General features: G+C 29.2%; 2 protein-coding genes across 2 annotated transcripts in view; one reads left to right on the forward strand and one right to left on the reverse strand.

Annotated features, from left to right (window-relative positions):
* Positions 1-8,148: 8,148 nt before the first annotated feature.
* LOC141392602 (neprilysin-1-like) lies at positions 8,149-10,204 on the reverse strand. Its single transcript, XM_073965533.1, has one exon. It carries the CDS (start codon positions 10,132-10,134, stop codon positions 8,209-8,211), a length of 1,926 nt encoding a protein of 641 aa, XP_073821634.1. The 5' UTR covers positions 10,135-10,204; the 3' UTR covers positions 8,149-8,208.
* Positions 10,205-16,273: 6,069 nt separating this feature from the next.
* LOC141392192 (uncharacterized) overlaps positions 16,274-16,820 on the forward strand; it is a 1,665-nt gene continuing 1,118 nt past the window's right edge. Inside the window, exon 1 of the mRNA XM_073965147.1 lies at positions 16,274-16,820. This exon is cut by the window's right edge and continues 1,118 nt beyond it. Coding sequence (XP_073821248.1) covers positions 16,274-16,820 — 547 coding nt within the window.

The raw sequence follows: 16,820 nt of genomic DNA on the forward strand, positions 1-16,820 counted from the left end.
TTTAAAAAATCCACGTTTATTGGACAGATGTTGGATGAAAAAATATTCTTTAAAAAATCCACGTTTATTGGACAGATGTTGGATGAAAAAATATTCTTTAAAAAATCCACGTTTATTGGACAGATGTTGGATGAAAAAATATTCTTTAAAAAATCCACGTTTATTGGACAGATGTTGGATGAAAAAATATTCTTTAAAAAATCCACGTTTATTGGACAGATGTTGGATGAAAAAATATTCTTTAAAAAATCCACGTTTATTGGACAGATGTTGGATGAAAAAATATTCTTTAAAAAATCCACGTTTATTGGACAGATGTTGGATGAAAAAATATTCTTTAAAAAATCCACGTTTATTGGACAGATGTTGGATGAAAAAATATTCTTTAAAAAATCCACGTTTATTGGACAGATGTTGGATGAAAAAATATTCTTTAAAAAATCCACGTTTATTGGACAGATGTTGGATGAAAAAATATTCTTTAAAAAATCCACGTTTATTGGACAGATGTTGGATGAAAAAATATTCTTTAAAAAATCCACGTTTATTGGACAGATGTTGGATGAAAAAATATTCTTTAAAAAATCCACGTTTATTGGACAGATGTTGGATGAAAAAATATTCTTTAAAAAATCCACGTTTATTGGACAGATGTTGGATGAAAAAATATTCTTTAAAAAATCCACGTTTATTGGACAGATGTTGGATGAAAAAATATTCTTTAAAAAATCCACGTTTATTGGACAGATGTTGGATGAAAAAATATTCTTTAAAAAATCCACGTTTATTGGACAGATGTTGGATGAAAAAATATTCTTTAAAAAATCCACGTTTATTGGACAGATGTTGGATGAAAAAATATTCTTTAAAAAATCCACGTTTATTGGACAGATGTTGGATGAAAAAATATTCTTTAAAAAATCCACGTTTATTGGACAGATGTTGGATGAAAAAATATTCTTTAAAAAATCCACGTTTATTGGACAGATGTTGGATGAAAAAATATTCTTTAAAAAATCCACGTTTATTGGACAGATGTTGGATGAAAAAATATTCTTTAAAAAATCCACGTTTATTGGACAGATGTTGGATGAAAAAATATTCTTTAAAAAATCCACGTTTATTGGACAGATGTTGGATGAAAAAATATTCTTTAAAAAATCCACTTTTATTGGACAGATGTTGGATGAAAAAATATTCTTTAAAAAATCCACGTTTATTGGACAGATGTTGGATGAAAAAATATTCTTTAAAAAATCCACGTTTATTGGACAGATGTTGGATGAAAAAATATTCTTTAAAAAATCCACGTTTATTGGACAGATGTTGGATGAAAAAATATTCTTTAAAAAATCCACGTTTATTGGACAGATGTTGGATGAAAAAATATTCTTTAAAAAATTCACGTTTATTGGACAGATGTTGGATGAAAAAATATTCTTTAAAAAATCCACGTTTATTGGACAGATGTTGGATGAAAAATATTCTTTAAAAAATCCACGTTTATTGGACAGATGTTGGATGAAAAAATATTCTTTAAAAAATCCACGTTTATTGGACAGATGTTGGATGAAAAAATATTCTTTAAAAAATCCACGTTTATTGGACAGATGTTGGATGAAAAAATATTCTTTAAAAAATCCACGTTTATTGGACAGATGTTGGATGAAAAAATATTCTTTAAAAAATCCACGTTTATTGGACAGATGTTGGATGAAAAAATATTCTTTAAAAAATCCACGTTTATTGGACAGATGTTGGATGAAAAAATATTCTTTAAAAAATCCACGTTTATTGGACAGATGTTGGATGAAAAAATATTCTTTAAAAAATCCACGTTTATTGGACAGATGTTGGATGAAAAAATATTCTTTAAAAAATCCACGTTTATTGGACAGATGTTGGATGAAAAAATATTCTTTAAAAAATCCACGTTTATTGGACAGATGTTGGAAAAGAAAATATTCTTTAAAAAATCCAGGTTTATTTGTAAGATATTGGATAAAAAATATTCTTTAAAAAATCTAAATTTATTGGCCAGATGTTGGATGAAAAAATATTCTTTAAAAAATCCACGTTTATTGGCCAGATGTTGGATGAAAAAATATTCTTTAAAAAATCCACTTTTATTGTTGTTATGATAGATGAAATAATATTCTTTAAAAAATCCACGTTTATTGGACAGATGTTGGATGAAAAAATATTCTTTAAAAAATCCACGTTTATTGGACAGATGTTGGATGAAAAAATATTCTTTAAAAAATCCACGTTTATTGGACAGATGTTGGATGAAAAAATATTCTTTAAAAAATCCACGTTTATTGGACAGATGTTGGATGAAAAAATATTCTTTAAAAAATCCACGTTTATTGGACAGATGTTGGATGAAAAAATATTCTTTAAAAAATCCACGTTTATTGGACAGATGTTGGATGAAAAAATATTCTTTAAAAAATCCACGTTTATTGGACAGATGTTGGATGAAAAAATATTCTTTAAAAAATCCACGTTTATTGGACAGATGTTGGATGAAAAAATATTCTTTAAAAAATCCACGTTTATTGGACAGATGTTGGATGAAAAAATATTCTTTAAAAAATCCACGTTTATTGGACAGATGTTGGATGAAAAAATATTCTTTAAAAAATCCACGTTTATTGGACAGATGTTGGATGAAAAAATATTCTTTAAAAAATCCACGTTTATTGGACAGATGTTGGATGAAAAAATATTCTTTAAAAAATCCACGTTTATTGGACAGATGTTGGATGAAAAAATATTCTTTAAAAAATCCACGTTTATTGGACAGATGTTGGATGAAAAAATATTCTTTAAAAAATCCACGTTTATTGGACAGATGTTGGATGAAAAAATATTCTTTAAAAAATCCACGTTTATTGGACAGATGTTGGATGAAAAAATATTCTTTAAAAAATCCACGTTTATTGGACAGATGTTGGATGAAAAAATATTCTTTAAAAAATCCACGTTTATTGGACAGATGTTGGATGAAAAATATTCTTTAAAAAATCCACGTTTATTGGACAGATGTTGGATGAAAAAATATTCTTTAAAAAATCCACGTTTATTGGACAGATGTTGGATGAAAAAATATTCTTTAAAAAATCCACGTTTATTGGACAGATGTTGGATGAAAAAATATTCTTTAAAAAATCCACGTTTATTGGACAGATGTTGGATGAAAAAATATTCTTTAAAAAATCCACGTTTATTGGACAGATGTTGGATGAAAAAATATTCTTTAAAAAATCCACGTTTATTGGACAGATGTTGGATGAAAAAATATTCTTTAAAAAATCCACGTTTATTGGACAGATATTGGATGAAAAAATATTCTTTAAAAAATCCACGTTTATTGGACAGATGTTGGATGAAAAAATATTCTTTAAAAAATCCACGTTTATTGGACAGATGTTGGATGAAAAAATATTCTTTAAAAAATCCACGTTTATTGGACAGATGTTGGATGAAAAAATATTCTTTAAAAAATCCACGTTTATTGGACAGATGTTGGATGAAAAAATATTCTTTAAAAAATCCACGTTTATTGGACAGATGTTGGATGAAAAAATATTCTTTAAAAAATCCACGTTTATTGGACAGATGTTGGATGAAAAAATATTCTTTAAAAAATCCACGTTTATTGGACAGATGTTGGATGAAAAAATATTCTTTAAAAAATCCACGTTTATTGGACAGATGTTGGAAAAGAAAATATTCTTTAAAAAATCCAGGTTTATTTGTAAGATATTGGATAAAAAATATTCTTTAAAAAATCTAAATTTATTGGCCAGATGTTGGATGAAAAAATATTCTTTAAAAAATCCACGTTTATTGGCCAGATGTTGGATGAAAAAATATTCTTTAAAAAATCCACTTTTATTGTTGTTATGATAGATGAAATAATATTCTTTAAAAAATCCACGTTTATTGGACAGATGTTGGATGAAAAAATATTCTTTAAAAAATCCACGTTTATTGGACAGATGTTGGATGAAAAAATATTCTTTAAAAAATCCACGTTTATTGGACAGATGTTGGATGAAAAAATATTCTTTAAAAAATCCACGTTTATTGGACAGATGTTGGATGAAAAAATATTCTTTAAAAAATCCACGTTTATTGGACAGATGTTGGATGAAAAAATATTCTTTAAAAAATCCACGTTTATTGGACAGATGTTGGATGAAAAAATATTCTTTAAAAAATCCACGTTTATTGGACAGATGTTGGATGAAAAAATATTCTTTAAAAAATCCACGTTTATTGGACAGATGTTGGATGAAAAAATATTCTTTAAAAAATCCACGTTTATTGGACAGATGTTGGATGAAAAAATATTCTTTAAAAAATCCACGTTTATTGGACAGATGTTGGATGAAAAAATATTCTTTAAAAAATCCACGTTTATTGGACAGATGTTGGATGAAAAAATATTCTTTAAAAAATCCACGTTTATTGGACAGATGTTGGATGAAAAAATATTCTTTAAAAAATCCACGTTTATTGGACAGATGTTGGATGAAAAAATATTCTTTAAAAAATCCACGTTTATTGGACAGATGTTGGATGAAAAAATATTCTTTAAAAAATCCACGTTTATTGGACAGATGTTGGATGAAAAAATATTCTTTAAAAAATCCACGTTTATTGGACAGATGTTGGATGAAAAAATATTCTTTAAAAAATCCACGTTTATTGGACAGATGTTGGATGAAAAAATATTCTTTAAAAAATCCACGTTTATTGGACAGATGTTGGATGAAAAAATATTCTTTAAAAAATCCACGTTTATTGGACAGATGTTGGATGAAAAAATATTCTTTAAAAAATCCACGTTTATTGGACAGATGTTGGATGAAAAAATATTCTTTAAAAAATCCACGTTTATTGGACAGATGTTGGATGAAAAAATATTCTTTAAAAAATCCACGTTTATTGGACAGATGTTGGATGAAAAAATATTCTTTAAAAAATCCACGTTTATTGGACAGATGTTGGATGAAAAAATATTCTTTAAAAAATCCACGTTTATTGGACAGATGTTGGATGAAAAAATATTCTTTAAAAAATCCACGTTTATTGGACAGATGTTGGATGAAAAAATATTCTTTAAAAAATCCACGTTTATTGGACAGATGTTGGATGAAAAAATATTCTTTAAAAAATCCACGTTTATTGGACAGATGTTGGATGAAAAAATATTCTTTAAAAAATCCACGTTTATTGGACAGATGTTGGATGAAAAAATATTCTTTAAAAAATCCACGTTTATTGGACAGATGTTGGATGAAAAAATATTCTTTAAAAAATCCACGTTTATTGGACAGATGTTGGATGAAAAAATATTCTTTAAAAAATCCACGTTTATTGGACAGATGTTGGATGAAAAAATATTCTTTAAAAAATCCACGTTTATTGGACAGATGTTGGATGAAAAAATATTCTTTAAAAAATCCACGTTTATTGGACAGATGTTGGATGAAAAAATATTCTTTAAAAAATCCACGTTTATTGGACAGATGTTGGATGAAAAAATATTCTTTAAAAAATCCACGTTTATTGGACAGATGTTGGATGAAAAAATATTCTTTAAAAAATCCACGTTTATTGGACAGATGTTGGATGAAAAAATATTCTTTAAAAAATCCACGTTTATTGGACAGATGTTGGATGAAAAAATATTCTTTAAAAAATCCACGTTTATTGGACAGATGTTGGATGAAAAAATATTCTTTAAAAAATCCACGTTTATTGGACAGATGTTGGATGAAAAAATATTCTTTAAAAAATCCACGTTTATTGGACAGATGTTGGATGAAAAAATATTCTTTAAAAAATCCACGTTTATTGGTCAGATGTTGGATGAAAAAATATTCTTTAAAAAATCCACGTTTATTGGTCAGATGTTGGATGAAAAAATATTCTTTAAAAAATCCACGTTTATTGGACAGATGTTGGATGAAAAAATATTCTTTAAAAAATCCAAGTTTATTGGACAGATGTTGGATGAAAAAATATTCTTTAAAAAATCCACGTTTATTGGACAGATGTTGGATGAAAAAATATTCTTTAAAAAATCCACGTTTATTGGACAGATGTTGGATGAAAAAATATTCTTTAAAAAATCCACGTTTATTGGACAGATGTTGGATGAAAAAATATTCTTTAAAAAATCCACGTTTATTGGACAGATGTTGGATGAAAAAATATTCTTTAAAAAATCCACGTTTATTGGACAGATGTTGGATGAAAAAATATTCTTTAAAAAATCCACGTTTATTGGACAGATGTTGGATGAAAAAATATTCTTTAAAAAATCCACGTTTATTGGACAGATGTTGGATGAAAAAATATTCTTTAAAAAATCCACGTTTATTGGACAGATGTTGGATGAAAAAATATTCTTTAAAAAATCCACGTTTATTGGACAGATGTTGGATGAAAAAATATTCTTTAAAAAATCCACGTTTATTGGACAGAAGTTGGATGAAAAAATATTCTTTAAAAAATCTTTAAAAAATCCACGTTTATTGGACGCATGTTGGATGAAAAAATATTCTTTAAAAAATCCACGTTTATTGGACAGATGTTGGATGAAAAAATATTCTTTAAAAAATCCACGTTTATTGGACAGATGTTGGATGAAAAAATATTCTTTAAAAAATCCACGTTTATTGGACAGATGTTGGATGAAAAAATATTCTTTAAAAAATCCACGTTTATTGGACAGATGTTGGATGAAAAAATATTCTTTAAAAAATCCACGTTTATTGGACAGATGTTGGATGAAAAAATATTCTTTAAAAAATCCACGTTTATTGGACAGATGTTGGATGAAAAAATATTCTTTAAAAAATCCACGTTTATTGGACAGATGTTGGATGAAAAAATATTCTTTAAAAAATCCACGTTTATTGGACAGATGTTGGATGAAAAAATATTCTTTAAAAAATCCACGTTTATTGGACAGATGTTGGATGAAAAAATATTCTTTAAAAAATCCACGTTTATTGGACAGATGTTGGATGAAAAAATATTCTTTAAAAAATCCACGTTTATTGGACAGATGTTGGATGAAAAAATATTCTTTAAAAAATCCACGTTTATTGGACAGATGTTGGATGAAAAAATATTCTTTAAAAAATCCACGTTTATTGGACAGATGTTGGATGAAAAAATATTCTTTAAAAAATCCACGTTTATTGGACAGATGTTGGATGAAAAAATATTCTTTAAAAAATCCACGTTTATTGGACAGATGTTGGATGAAAAAATATTCTTTAAAAAATCCACGTTTATTGGACAGATGTTGGATGAAAAAATATTCTTTAAAAAATCCACGTTTATTGGACAGATGTTGGATGAAAAAATATTCTTTAAAAAATCCACGTTTATTGGACAGATGTTGGATGAAAAAATATTCTTTAAAAAATCCACGTTTATTGGACAGATGTTGGATGAAAAAATATTCTTTAAAAAATCCACGTTTATTGGACAGATGTTGGATGAAAAAATATTCTTTAAAAAATCCACGTTTATTGGACAGATGTTGGATGAAAAAATATTCTTTAAAAAATCCACGTTTATTGGACAGAAGTTGGATGAAAAAATATTCTTTAAAAAATCTTTAAAAAATCCACGTTTATTGGACGCATGTTGGATGAAAAAATATTCTTTAAAAAATCCACGTTTATTGGACAGATGTTGGATGAAAAAATATTCTTTAAAAAATCCACGTTTATTGGACAGATGTTGGATGAAAAAATATTCTTTAAAAAATCCACGTTTATTGGACAGATGTTGGATGAAAAAATATTCTTTAAAAAATCCACGTTTATTGGACAGATGTTGGATGAAAAAATATTCTTTAAAAAATCCACATTTATTGGCCTGATGTTGGGATAAAAATATTTATTAAAAAATCCACATTTTTGTGGTCTGTTTTTGGATATGAAAATATTCTTAAAAAAGGCGATTTTTTTGTTCTGCTGTTGGTTATGAAAATATTGTGTAAGAAATCTACTTTTAGTGGTCTCTTAAAACTGCGATTTTGACGAATTTATCGTCAGTTTGTCACTTCCACGTCTTTCTTTGCTGTTTAGACCCTTAAACCAAAATAATACTGCAATACATGTTTGTTATATTTTAAATAGATATTAAAGTTTATTAATAATGCAACAAATTTTATAAATTATTAACAAAAAATTCGTGTCTCCGACACTGAAATGCCTCCTTGAAATGCGGCAGCGCCGCAGTTATATTATTTAAGTCAAATCTATTTCTCCTGCTTAAGTTATTGTCGGCATTATTGACGCAAAACATTTGGGCCAAGTTCAGAAAAAATAACTGTTGCCATGGTATTTCGTCGGTAAATTCAGGCTGCAATTGCTGTCTATGAAAATGCCGATAGCTATTATAGGCCACAGCTGCAGCTCCAACTTTTCGAGCAAGTTTTAAATCTATAACGGCATTGTGGAAATTAGGACTATTAAAATAACCTTCTCCAGTTGGTGGTGGTGGTGGAGATAAATAGTTTAGGCCAGCAGTTTGGGTATGGAAAATATTTTCAGCCAACAAAAATCCCAATGCAGACCATTTGAAAATTGCATGCAGATCAGGTTGATAAATTGGTGGCCGTAATAGACTTAACGGTAAGACCAACATATTACGTCTTCCATCATAAAAGGGTTCAGATGAATCACCAATTGTGTATTGAGCTGAATACATGACATGAGTGCGATAGTCAAGACGTCTAAGAGATGTCAACATTTTATGTCGAAGTAATTCCAAATGATTGTAATAAAAATTGTCTGGCGATAGTTGGGGTATATCTGCAAATAATTGCTTTATGTAAGAATTGCGTACTGTGGTTGGTTGATTACCCAAATTTATTGATGTCTCCTTTATGTGCGAACGCAATTTTGCCATGTCAAGATATTTGAAGTTATCCTCAAGTAGTTGTATGAGACCATCACGGGTCTGCTGGAACATTGTTTTTATATCCAGATTTCGATTAGTTTCTTTCGGTTTAAACATATATTCATAGTACAGGAAACTTAGAGGTAACTCTAGTTTATGGCGTACTTCTTTGATACACTGCAATTTGCTGAAACCCTTGCCATTCTTGTCTCGCAATAAATATTCCAAAAAATATAACATTATTAGATTGCACAGATCCTCCTTTTCTTGGGGATGCTTCAATTTGGCGGATAGAAAATCAAAATAATCCAGGTTTGATATTTCGATTTTCAAATTCTTTTTTAAATCTCTCATGCCACTGCTTCGGATGTATGTGTGTAACATTGGATAGATTTCTTCAAGTTCTGCATAATCCATTGTGGGTTTGACTGATTCCAGCATAGGTCTGGCGGGTGAGGAAAATCGATCGTACATACTATTCCATAAAGATTGTACGTCGGCTAGACGTAGCGCATGTGTGTGGGCCTCACTTGGAGAAAACCCAACAACAATTAAGGTATTTCTCATTTGTGTCAATGTCAACAGAGTTTTCTTTGGTTCCGCCAAAGTAACAACAGTTTCATTTTGTGTCTCATATATTTCTGACCTTATGAGTACTGCCTTGAAGCCATACTTCCACAAATGGCCCAGGAATTTGCATACATCAAATTCATCTGCCATTGGCCATGGGTTTCCAACATTGCCATCTTGTAGTTTCCACAATAATGGCCATTCCACATTTTCACCTGGTTTTATAATATCCAAATATTGTTTATAGGGATTACTTCCCGGTGCTTTAATACAGGATAAAAAATATAAATAAGTTCTATTAAGAAATTCCATATCGCTGATATAGTTATCCATAACGGTTAGAATCGTGATTAAATCCGTATTGAGTTTATAATCCATCAACTGTTCAAGATTTGCATAATCATTGCTTGGATGCTGAGAAGACCATTTGGTACAGGCATAATCATAAAAATCTCCACAAGGATTCCATGTTGTATCCATTGACAGTTTTATTTGCTCCAATTGTTGACAATTAGAGTTCGTGGACTGTGGCTTGCATTGTGGTTCAGCGTTAATGCCTTCTAATAGTGAATTTAGTAAAAGCAAACAAATCACAAAACCCGATTGCAAATTGAAAAGCATTTCCAAATACTCTATTTTCTGTTTTTAATTAATTTAATTTGTTTTGCTCCACGATTTCAACGTTCCACCTCTCAACGGCGAACTGAATGTTATGTTTCTCGCCAATGCTGGTTTTAAGACACACTTCGCTTTTTCCCCATAGAGATAAGAAATTTTGTAGGGCTTGTGATTTTATTTTTATTTGTTATCACTGATTTAAAAAAAAAGTTTATTATTTTTTTTTTTGGTGAGCTCTAAAAGCCACAACAGACAACTTTTTTACAAATAAATGTGGATTTTTTTATAGAATATTTTTTTTCTCCAATAAATGCGGACTTTTTATAGATTGTTTTTTTTCACCAATTAACGTGGATTTTTATAGAATATTTTTCGCCAATAAACGAGGATTTTTATAGAATATTTTTTTCCACCAATAAACGTGGATTTTTTATAAAATATTTTTGACCAATAAACGTGGATTTTTCAAGGAATATTTTGTCACCAATAAACATGGATTTTTTAGAATATTTTTCACAAATCAACGTGGATTTTTATGGAATATTTTTTAAAGAATATTTTTCACCCACCATCAAAGCAATAAACGTGGATTTTTTAAAGAATATTTTTCACCCACCATCAAAGCAATAAACGTGGATTTTTTAAAGAATATTTTTCACCCACCATCAAAGCAATAAACGTGGATTTTTTAAAGAATATTTTTCACCCACCATCAAAGCAATAAACGTGGATTTTTTAAAGAATATTTTTCACCCACCATCAAAGCAATAAACGTGGATTTTTTAAAGAATATTTTTCACCCACCATCAAAGCAATAAACGTGGATTTTTTAAAGAATATTTTTCACCCACCATCAAAGCAATAAACGTGGATTTTTTAAAGAATATTTTTCACCCACCATCAAAGCAATAAACGTGGATTTTTTAAAGAATATTTTTCACCCACCATCAAAGCAATAAACGTGGATTTTTTAAAGAATATTTTTCACCCACCATCAAAGCAATAAACGTGGATTTTTTAAAGAATATTTTTCACCCACCATCAAAGCAATAAACGTGGATTTTTTAAAGAATATTTTTCACCCACCATCAAAGCAATAAACGTGGATTTTTTAAAGAATATTTTTCACCCACCATCAAAGCAATAAACGTGGATTTTTTAAAGAATATTTTTCACCCACCATCAAAGCAATAAACGTGGATTTTTTAAAGAATATTTTTCACCCACCATCAAAGCAATAAACGTGGATTTTTTAAAGAATATTTTTCACCCACCATCAAAGCAATAAACGTGGATTTTTTAAAGAATATTTTTTTACAAAAATATGTGGATTTTTATAGAATATTTTTTCACCAATAAACGTGAATTTTTTATAGAATATTTTTCACCAATAAACGTGGTGTTTTATAGAATATTTTTTCACCAATAAGCGTGGAGTTTTTATAGAATATTTTTTCACCAATAAGCGTGGATTTTTTATAGAATATTTTTTTACCAAAAAACGTGGATTTTTTATAGAATAACTTTCACCAATAAACGTGGAATTTTTATAGAATATTTTTTTTCACAAAAATGTGGAGTTTTTATAGAATATTTTTTACCAATAAACGTGGATTTCTTATAGAATATTTTTCACCAATAAATGTGAATTTTTATAGCATATTTTTCACCAATAAGGGTGGATTTTTTATAGAATATTTTTTCGCCAATTAGCGTGGATTTTTTTAAAATATTTTTTAGACAATGAACGTGGATTTTTTATAGAATATTTTTTAGACAATGAACGTGGATTTTTTATAGAAAATGTTTTCACCAATAAACGTGAATTTTAACAAAAAATATTTTTTCACCAATAAACGTGAATTTTAACAAAAAATATTTTTTCACCAATAAACGTGAATTTTAACAAAAAATATTTTTTCACCAATAAACGTGAATTTAAATAATATTTTTTCCCCAATACACGTGAATTTTTTTAAAAATATTTGTTCGCCAATAATCGTGGATTTTTTTTATAGAATATTTTTTCACCAATAAACGTTGATTTTTGTACAGCATTTTTTCACCAATAAACGTGGATTTTTTATAGAATTTTTTACCAATAAACGTGGATTTTTTATAGAATATTTTTTCACCAATAAGCGTGGATTTTTTAAGCATATTTTTTTCGCCAATAAGCGTGGATTTTTTAAGCATATTTTTTCACCAATAAGCGTGGATTTTTTAAGCATATTTTTTCACCAATAACATAAACATTGTTCCACAACATCCCATACGGGACAAGGGAGACTTCTCTCATATCAATGAGTGCACCCCGATTCATATTTAGCTCAATGATATGAGACCTACTGTTTACCGCCGAGTCCGAACGGCGTGTCTTAAGACACCACTTGTGGAGAAGTTTTTCAAGGCTGAAATACTCAGGAAATATCGCCAACATTACTGAGGGGTATTTTGCCACCGTTGAAAAATGTTTTATGTTGTCTGACCGGGGAATCGAACCCCCGACCTTCTGCGTGCATGGCGGGCTTGCATACCATTGCACCACGGTGGCACCCATTTTTTCACCAATAAGCGTGAATTTTTTAAAGCATATTTTTTTACCAATAAGCGTGGATTTTTTAAAGCATATTTTTTCACCAATAAGCGCGGATTTTTAAAGCATATTTTTTTCACCAATAAGCGTGGATTTTTTAAAGCATATTTTTCACCAATAAGCGCGGATTTTTTAAAGCATATTTTTTCACCAATAAGCGTGGATTTTTTAAAGCATATTTTTCACCAATAAGCGCGGATTTTTTAAAGCATATTTTTTCACCAATAAGCTTGGATTTTTTAAAGCATATTTTTCACCAATAAGCGCGGATTTTTTAAAGCATATTTTTTCACCAATAAGCGTGGATTTTTTAAAGCATATTTTTCACCAATAAGCGCGGATTTTTTAAAGCATATTTTTTCACCAATAAGCGTGGATTTTTTAAAGCATATTTTTCACCAATAAGCGCGGATTTTTTAAAGCATATTTTTTCACCAATAAGCGTGGATTTTTAAAGCATATTTTTCACCAATAAGCGCGGATTTTTTAAAGCATATTTTTTCACCAATAAGCGTGGATTTTTTAAAGCATATTTTTCACCAATAAGCGCGGATTTTTTTAAAGCATATTTTTTCACCAATAAGCGTGGATTTTTTAAAGCATATTTTTCACCAATAAGTGCGGATTTTTTAAAGCATATTTTTTCACCAATAAGCGTGGATTTTTTAAAGCATATTTTTCACCAATAAGCGCGGATTTTTTAAAGCATATTTTTTCACCAATAAGCGTGGATTTTTTAAAGCATATTTTTCACCAATAAGCGTGGATTTTTTAAAGCATATTTTTCACCAATAAGTGCGGATTTTTTAAATCATATTTTTTCACCAATAAGCGTGGATTTTTTAAAGCATAATTTTTCACCAATAAGCGCGGATTTTTTAAAGCATATTTTTTCACCAATAAGCGTGGATTTTTAAAGCATATTTTTCACCAATAAGCGCGGATTTTTTAAATCATATTTTTTCACCAATAAGCGTGGATTTTTTAAAGCATATTTTACACCAATAAGCGCGGATTTTTTAAAGCATATTTTTTCACCAATAAGCGTGGATTTTTAAAGCATATTTTACACCAATAAGCGCGGATTTTTTAAAGCATATTTTTTCACCAATAAGCGCGGATTTTTTAAAGCATATTTTTTTCACCAATAAGCGTGGATTTTTTAAAGCATATTTTTTCACCAATAAGCGTGGATTTTTTAAAGCATATTTTTCACCAATAAGCGCGGATTTTTTAAAGCATATTTTTTCACCAATAAGCGTGGATTTTTTAAAGCATTTTTTTCACCAATAAGCGCGGATTTTTTAAAGCATATTTTTCACCAATAAGCGTGGATTTTTTAAAGCATATTTTTCACCAATAAGCGCGGATTTTTAAAGCATATTTTTTCACCAATAAGCGTGGATTTTTTAAAGCATATTTTTCACCAATAAGCGCGGATTTTTTAAAGCATATTTTTTCACCAATAAGCGTGGATTTTTTAAAGCATATTTTTCACCAATAAGCGCGGATTTTTTTAAAGCATATTTTTTCACCAATAAGCGCGGATTTTTTAAAGCATATTTTTTCACCAATAAGCGTGGATTTTTTAAAGCATATTTTTTCACCAATAAGCGCGGATTTTTTAAAGCATATTTTTTCACCAATAAGCGTGGATTTTTTTAAAGCATATTTTTTCACCAATAAGCGCGGATTTTTTAAAGCATATTTTTTCACCAATAAGCGTGGATTTTTTAAAGCATATTTTTTCACCAATAAGCGCGGATTTTTTAAAGCATATTTTTTCACCAATAAGCGTGGATTTTTTAAAGCATATTTTTTCACCAATAAGCGCGGATTTTTTAAAGCATATTTGTTCACCAATAAGCGTGAATTTTTTATAGAATTTTTTTACCAATATTTTTTAAATAATATATGATTTTTTAATCCACATTATTATAAAGTTAATTAAAAATTATATATCAACCCTTTGTGGCCCGATGTTGCCTGTAGGCAATTGTGCATGTTTGTTTATGCGTATTTCCCTCACCGTTTGAGATAATCATACATACTAAGTGGGTGTCGGTAGGTTGATTTCAGAAGAATAAAAAAAAGTGGAAATTGCATTTAAGTAAATAGCTAGATTGGCGAAGTTATGCTTGTATAATGGTCGAGTAAAAATTTGGACTTGAAATATTTTAGTGATTATTTAAAATGCCGTTAAATGTCAAACGAATTGAATAATTGCAGCCAAAATCTTAATGAGAAATATCTTAATGAGATGCTGGTCTAATAAAATAAAAAAACATATATTTACAGTTTCAATCAGTAGGTATAATTTTTTGAAATTTAGAAGTTGCCGGTGGGCAACATTTGGCCATTGTGGTAATAAAGTGGTTACATTAGTGGAAGTCGAAAATGCTGGTTAGTGGTATTCAGTGAAATACAAAGGGTCATTGTGACATTCGGGCTTGTGAAAAATGTTGTATTTATATTATTATTCGAAGATTGGACTTGAATTAAGAAGAGATTGACACATTTTATGGTGAATATACATATTCGGAATTTGTAAGATATCAAGCAAATATGTGTTCAAATATCGATGATGATAAATTTATGTATTGGATGAAGGTCAGTAACATCAGTTTAAAGTCTGCATACAAAATAGAAATTACATTTCAAACTCTTTTACTCTGAAATATGTCAATATGAGCATTTCAAATTACATGAACACCACCATATACGTCAAAATTAGCTAATTCATGAACTATATATGAAAAATATAGATCAATTTTCCATTCCCTTTCCATAGATTTTCCTCCGAAATCAAACAAACTCATCAGTGTATGCTTTTCCACATCATGAATAATAAAAACTATAACGATAATACAAAAACTTAAGAAGCAAACTTTGTTAATTTTGTAACCACAATGGCCCAATGTTGCTCACAGGCAACATTTGGTAACTCCCTAACCACGAGGAATTTATAAGATTTTTTTTTGCAGAGGACTTATTTTTGCCACTACTAATCATAATAAATATGAAAAATATTTTTGTCGCCACGGAAAAAAATTCGTGGTTCAAAAGGCTAAAATTTCACTTTTATTGTTTTGATTTTTTATGGTGAAGGGGATAATTTATTCGATGAAACCACCATACCCATGGTGGCGTGGATGAACAAAAGAAAGATAACGGGAAATTTTACAATCCGTTTCATTTCTTATCATTAGCTTCTATATGAACTTGTTGTTGGTTTTTGACTCACGAATGTTTTAGTTGAAGCTATACCGTTGAAAGAGAAAGACAGAAGGAGGAGGAGAAGAGATGGGAAAGAATATATTTTTCAAATTAAAATTTTTTATTTTGTTTCTGTTTGTTTTAATTACGTTACTTAAATCAATTGAGGATTCATCGAATCAAAATTGCCAACAATTGGAAGAAATAAAATATTCTATGGATAGAAGTAAAAATCCCTGTCGAAATTTTTATGAGTATGCCTGTGGCAAGTGGGCTTCTCAACACACAAGTCATGAATATACAAATGCCGAAGAGATGGTGGACCACAAAATGAATTTGGAGTTGATAAAGGTGGTGGAAACCTTGGATGAGGATCTTTTAAAAGTGGATTTCCTCAATAAGACATACGTATATTATAAATCATGTGTTAGTGCAAATGGTAGAAATGCAATGCGTGAATATTTAAACGTTATTAAACCGGGCAGAAATTTACAATGGCCAATATTGTGGAAATATCAAGATGGCAATGTCGATAGGTCATGGCCAGTAGATGAATTTGATATGTACGATTTGTTGGGACGTCTATTGTACTATGGTGTTGAGAATTTTCTTATAAAGTCATATGTCAATGAGACCTTCAATGAAATCATAATTGTTTTGGATAAACCACAAAATAATATCCTGGCAGTTGGTGATATGAAAGAGATGTTGGAACAGCTTGGTATGTCTTCAGAAATGGCCTACAACTATGCCCAACAATTAAGAGCAGTACAATCTATATGGCAAATAATGTTTAAAAGATATTTAACACAACGCCAGTCATACGCCTCCCTGAAGCCTGCCATGAATTACACAGATTTTAAAGAAAATTATCCCA

Source organism: Musca autumnalis, unplaced genomic scaffold, assembly GCF_047663935.1.
Source record: "Musca autumnalis isolate F117 unplaced genomic scaffold, ASM4766393v1 scaffold_2, whole genome shotgun sequence".
NCBI classification, from domain to species: Eukaryota; Metazoa; Arthropoda; class Insecta; order Diptera; family Muscidae; genus Musca; species Musca autumnalis.

Bases quoted from the DNA above. Each gene is read 5' to 3' on its own strand.
- LOC141392602 (XM_073965533.1), bottom strand. From the start codon at position 10,134: ATGCTTTTCAATTTGCAATCGGGTTTTGTGATTTGTTTGCTTTTACTA.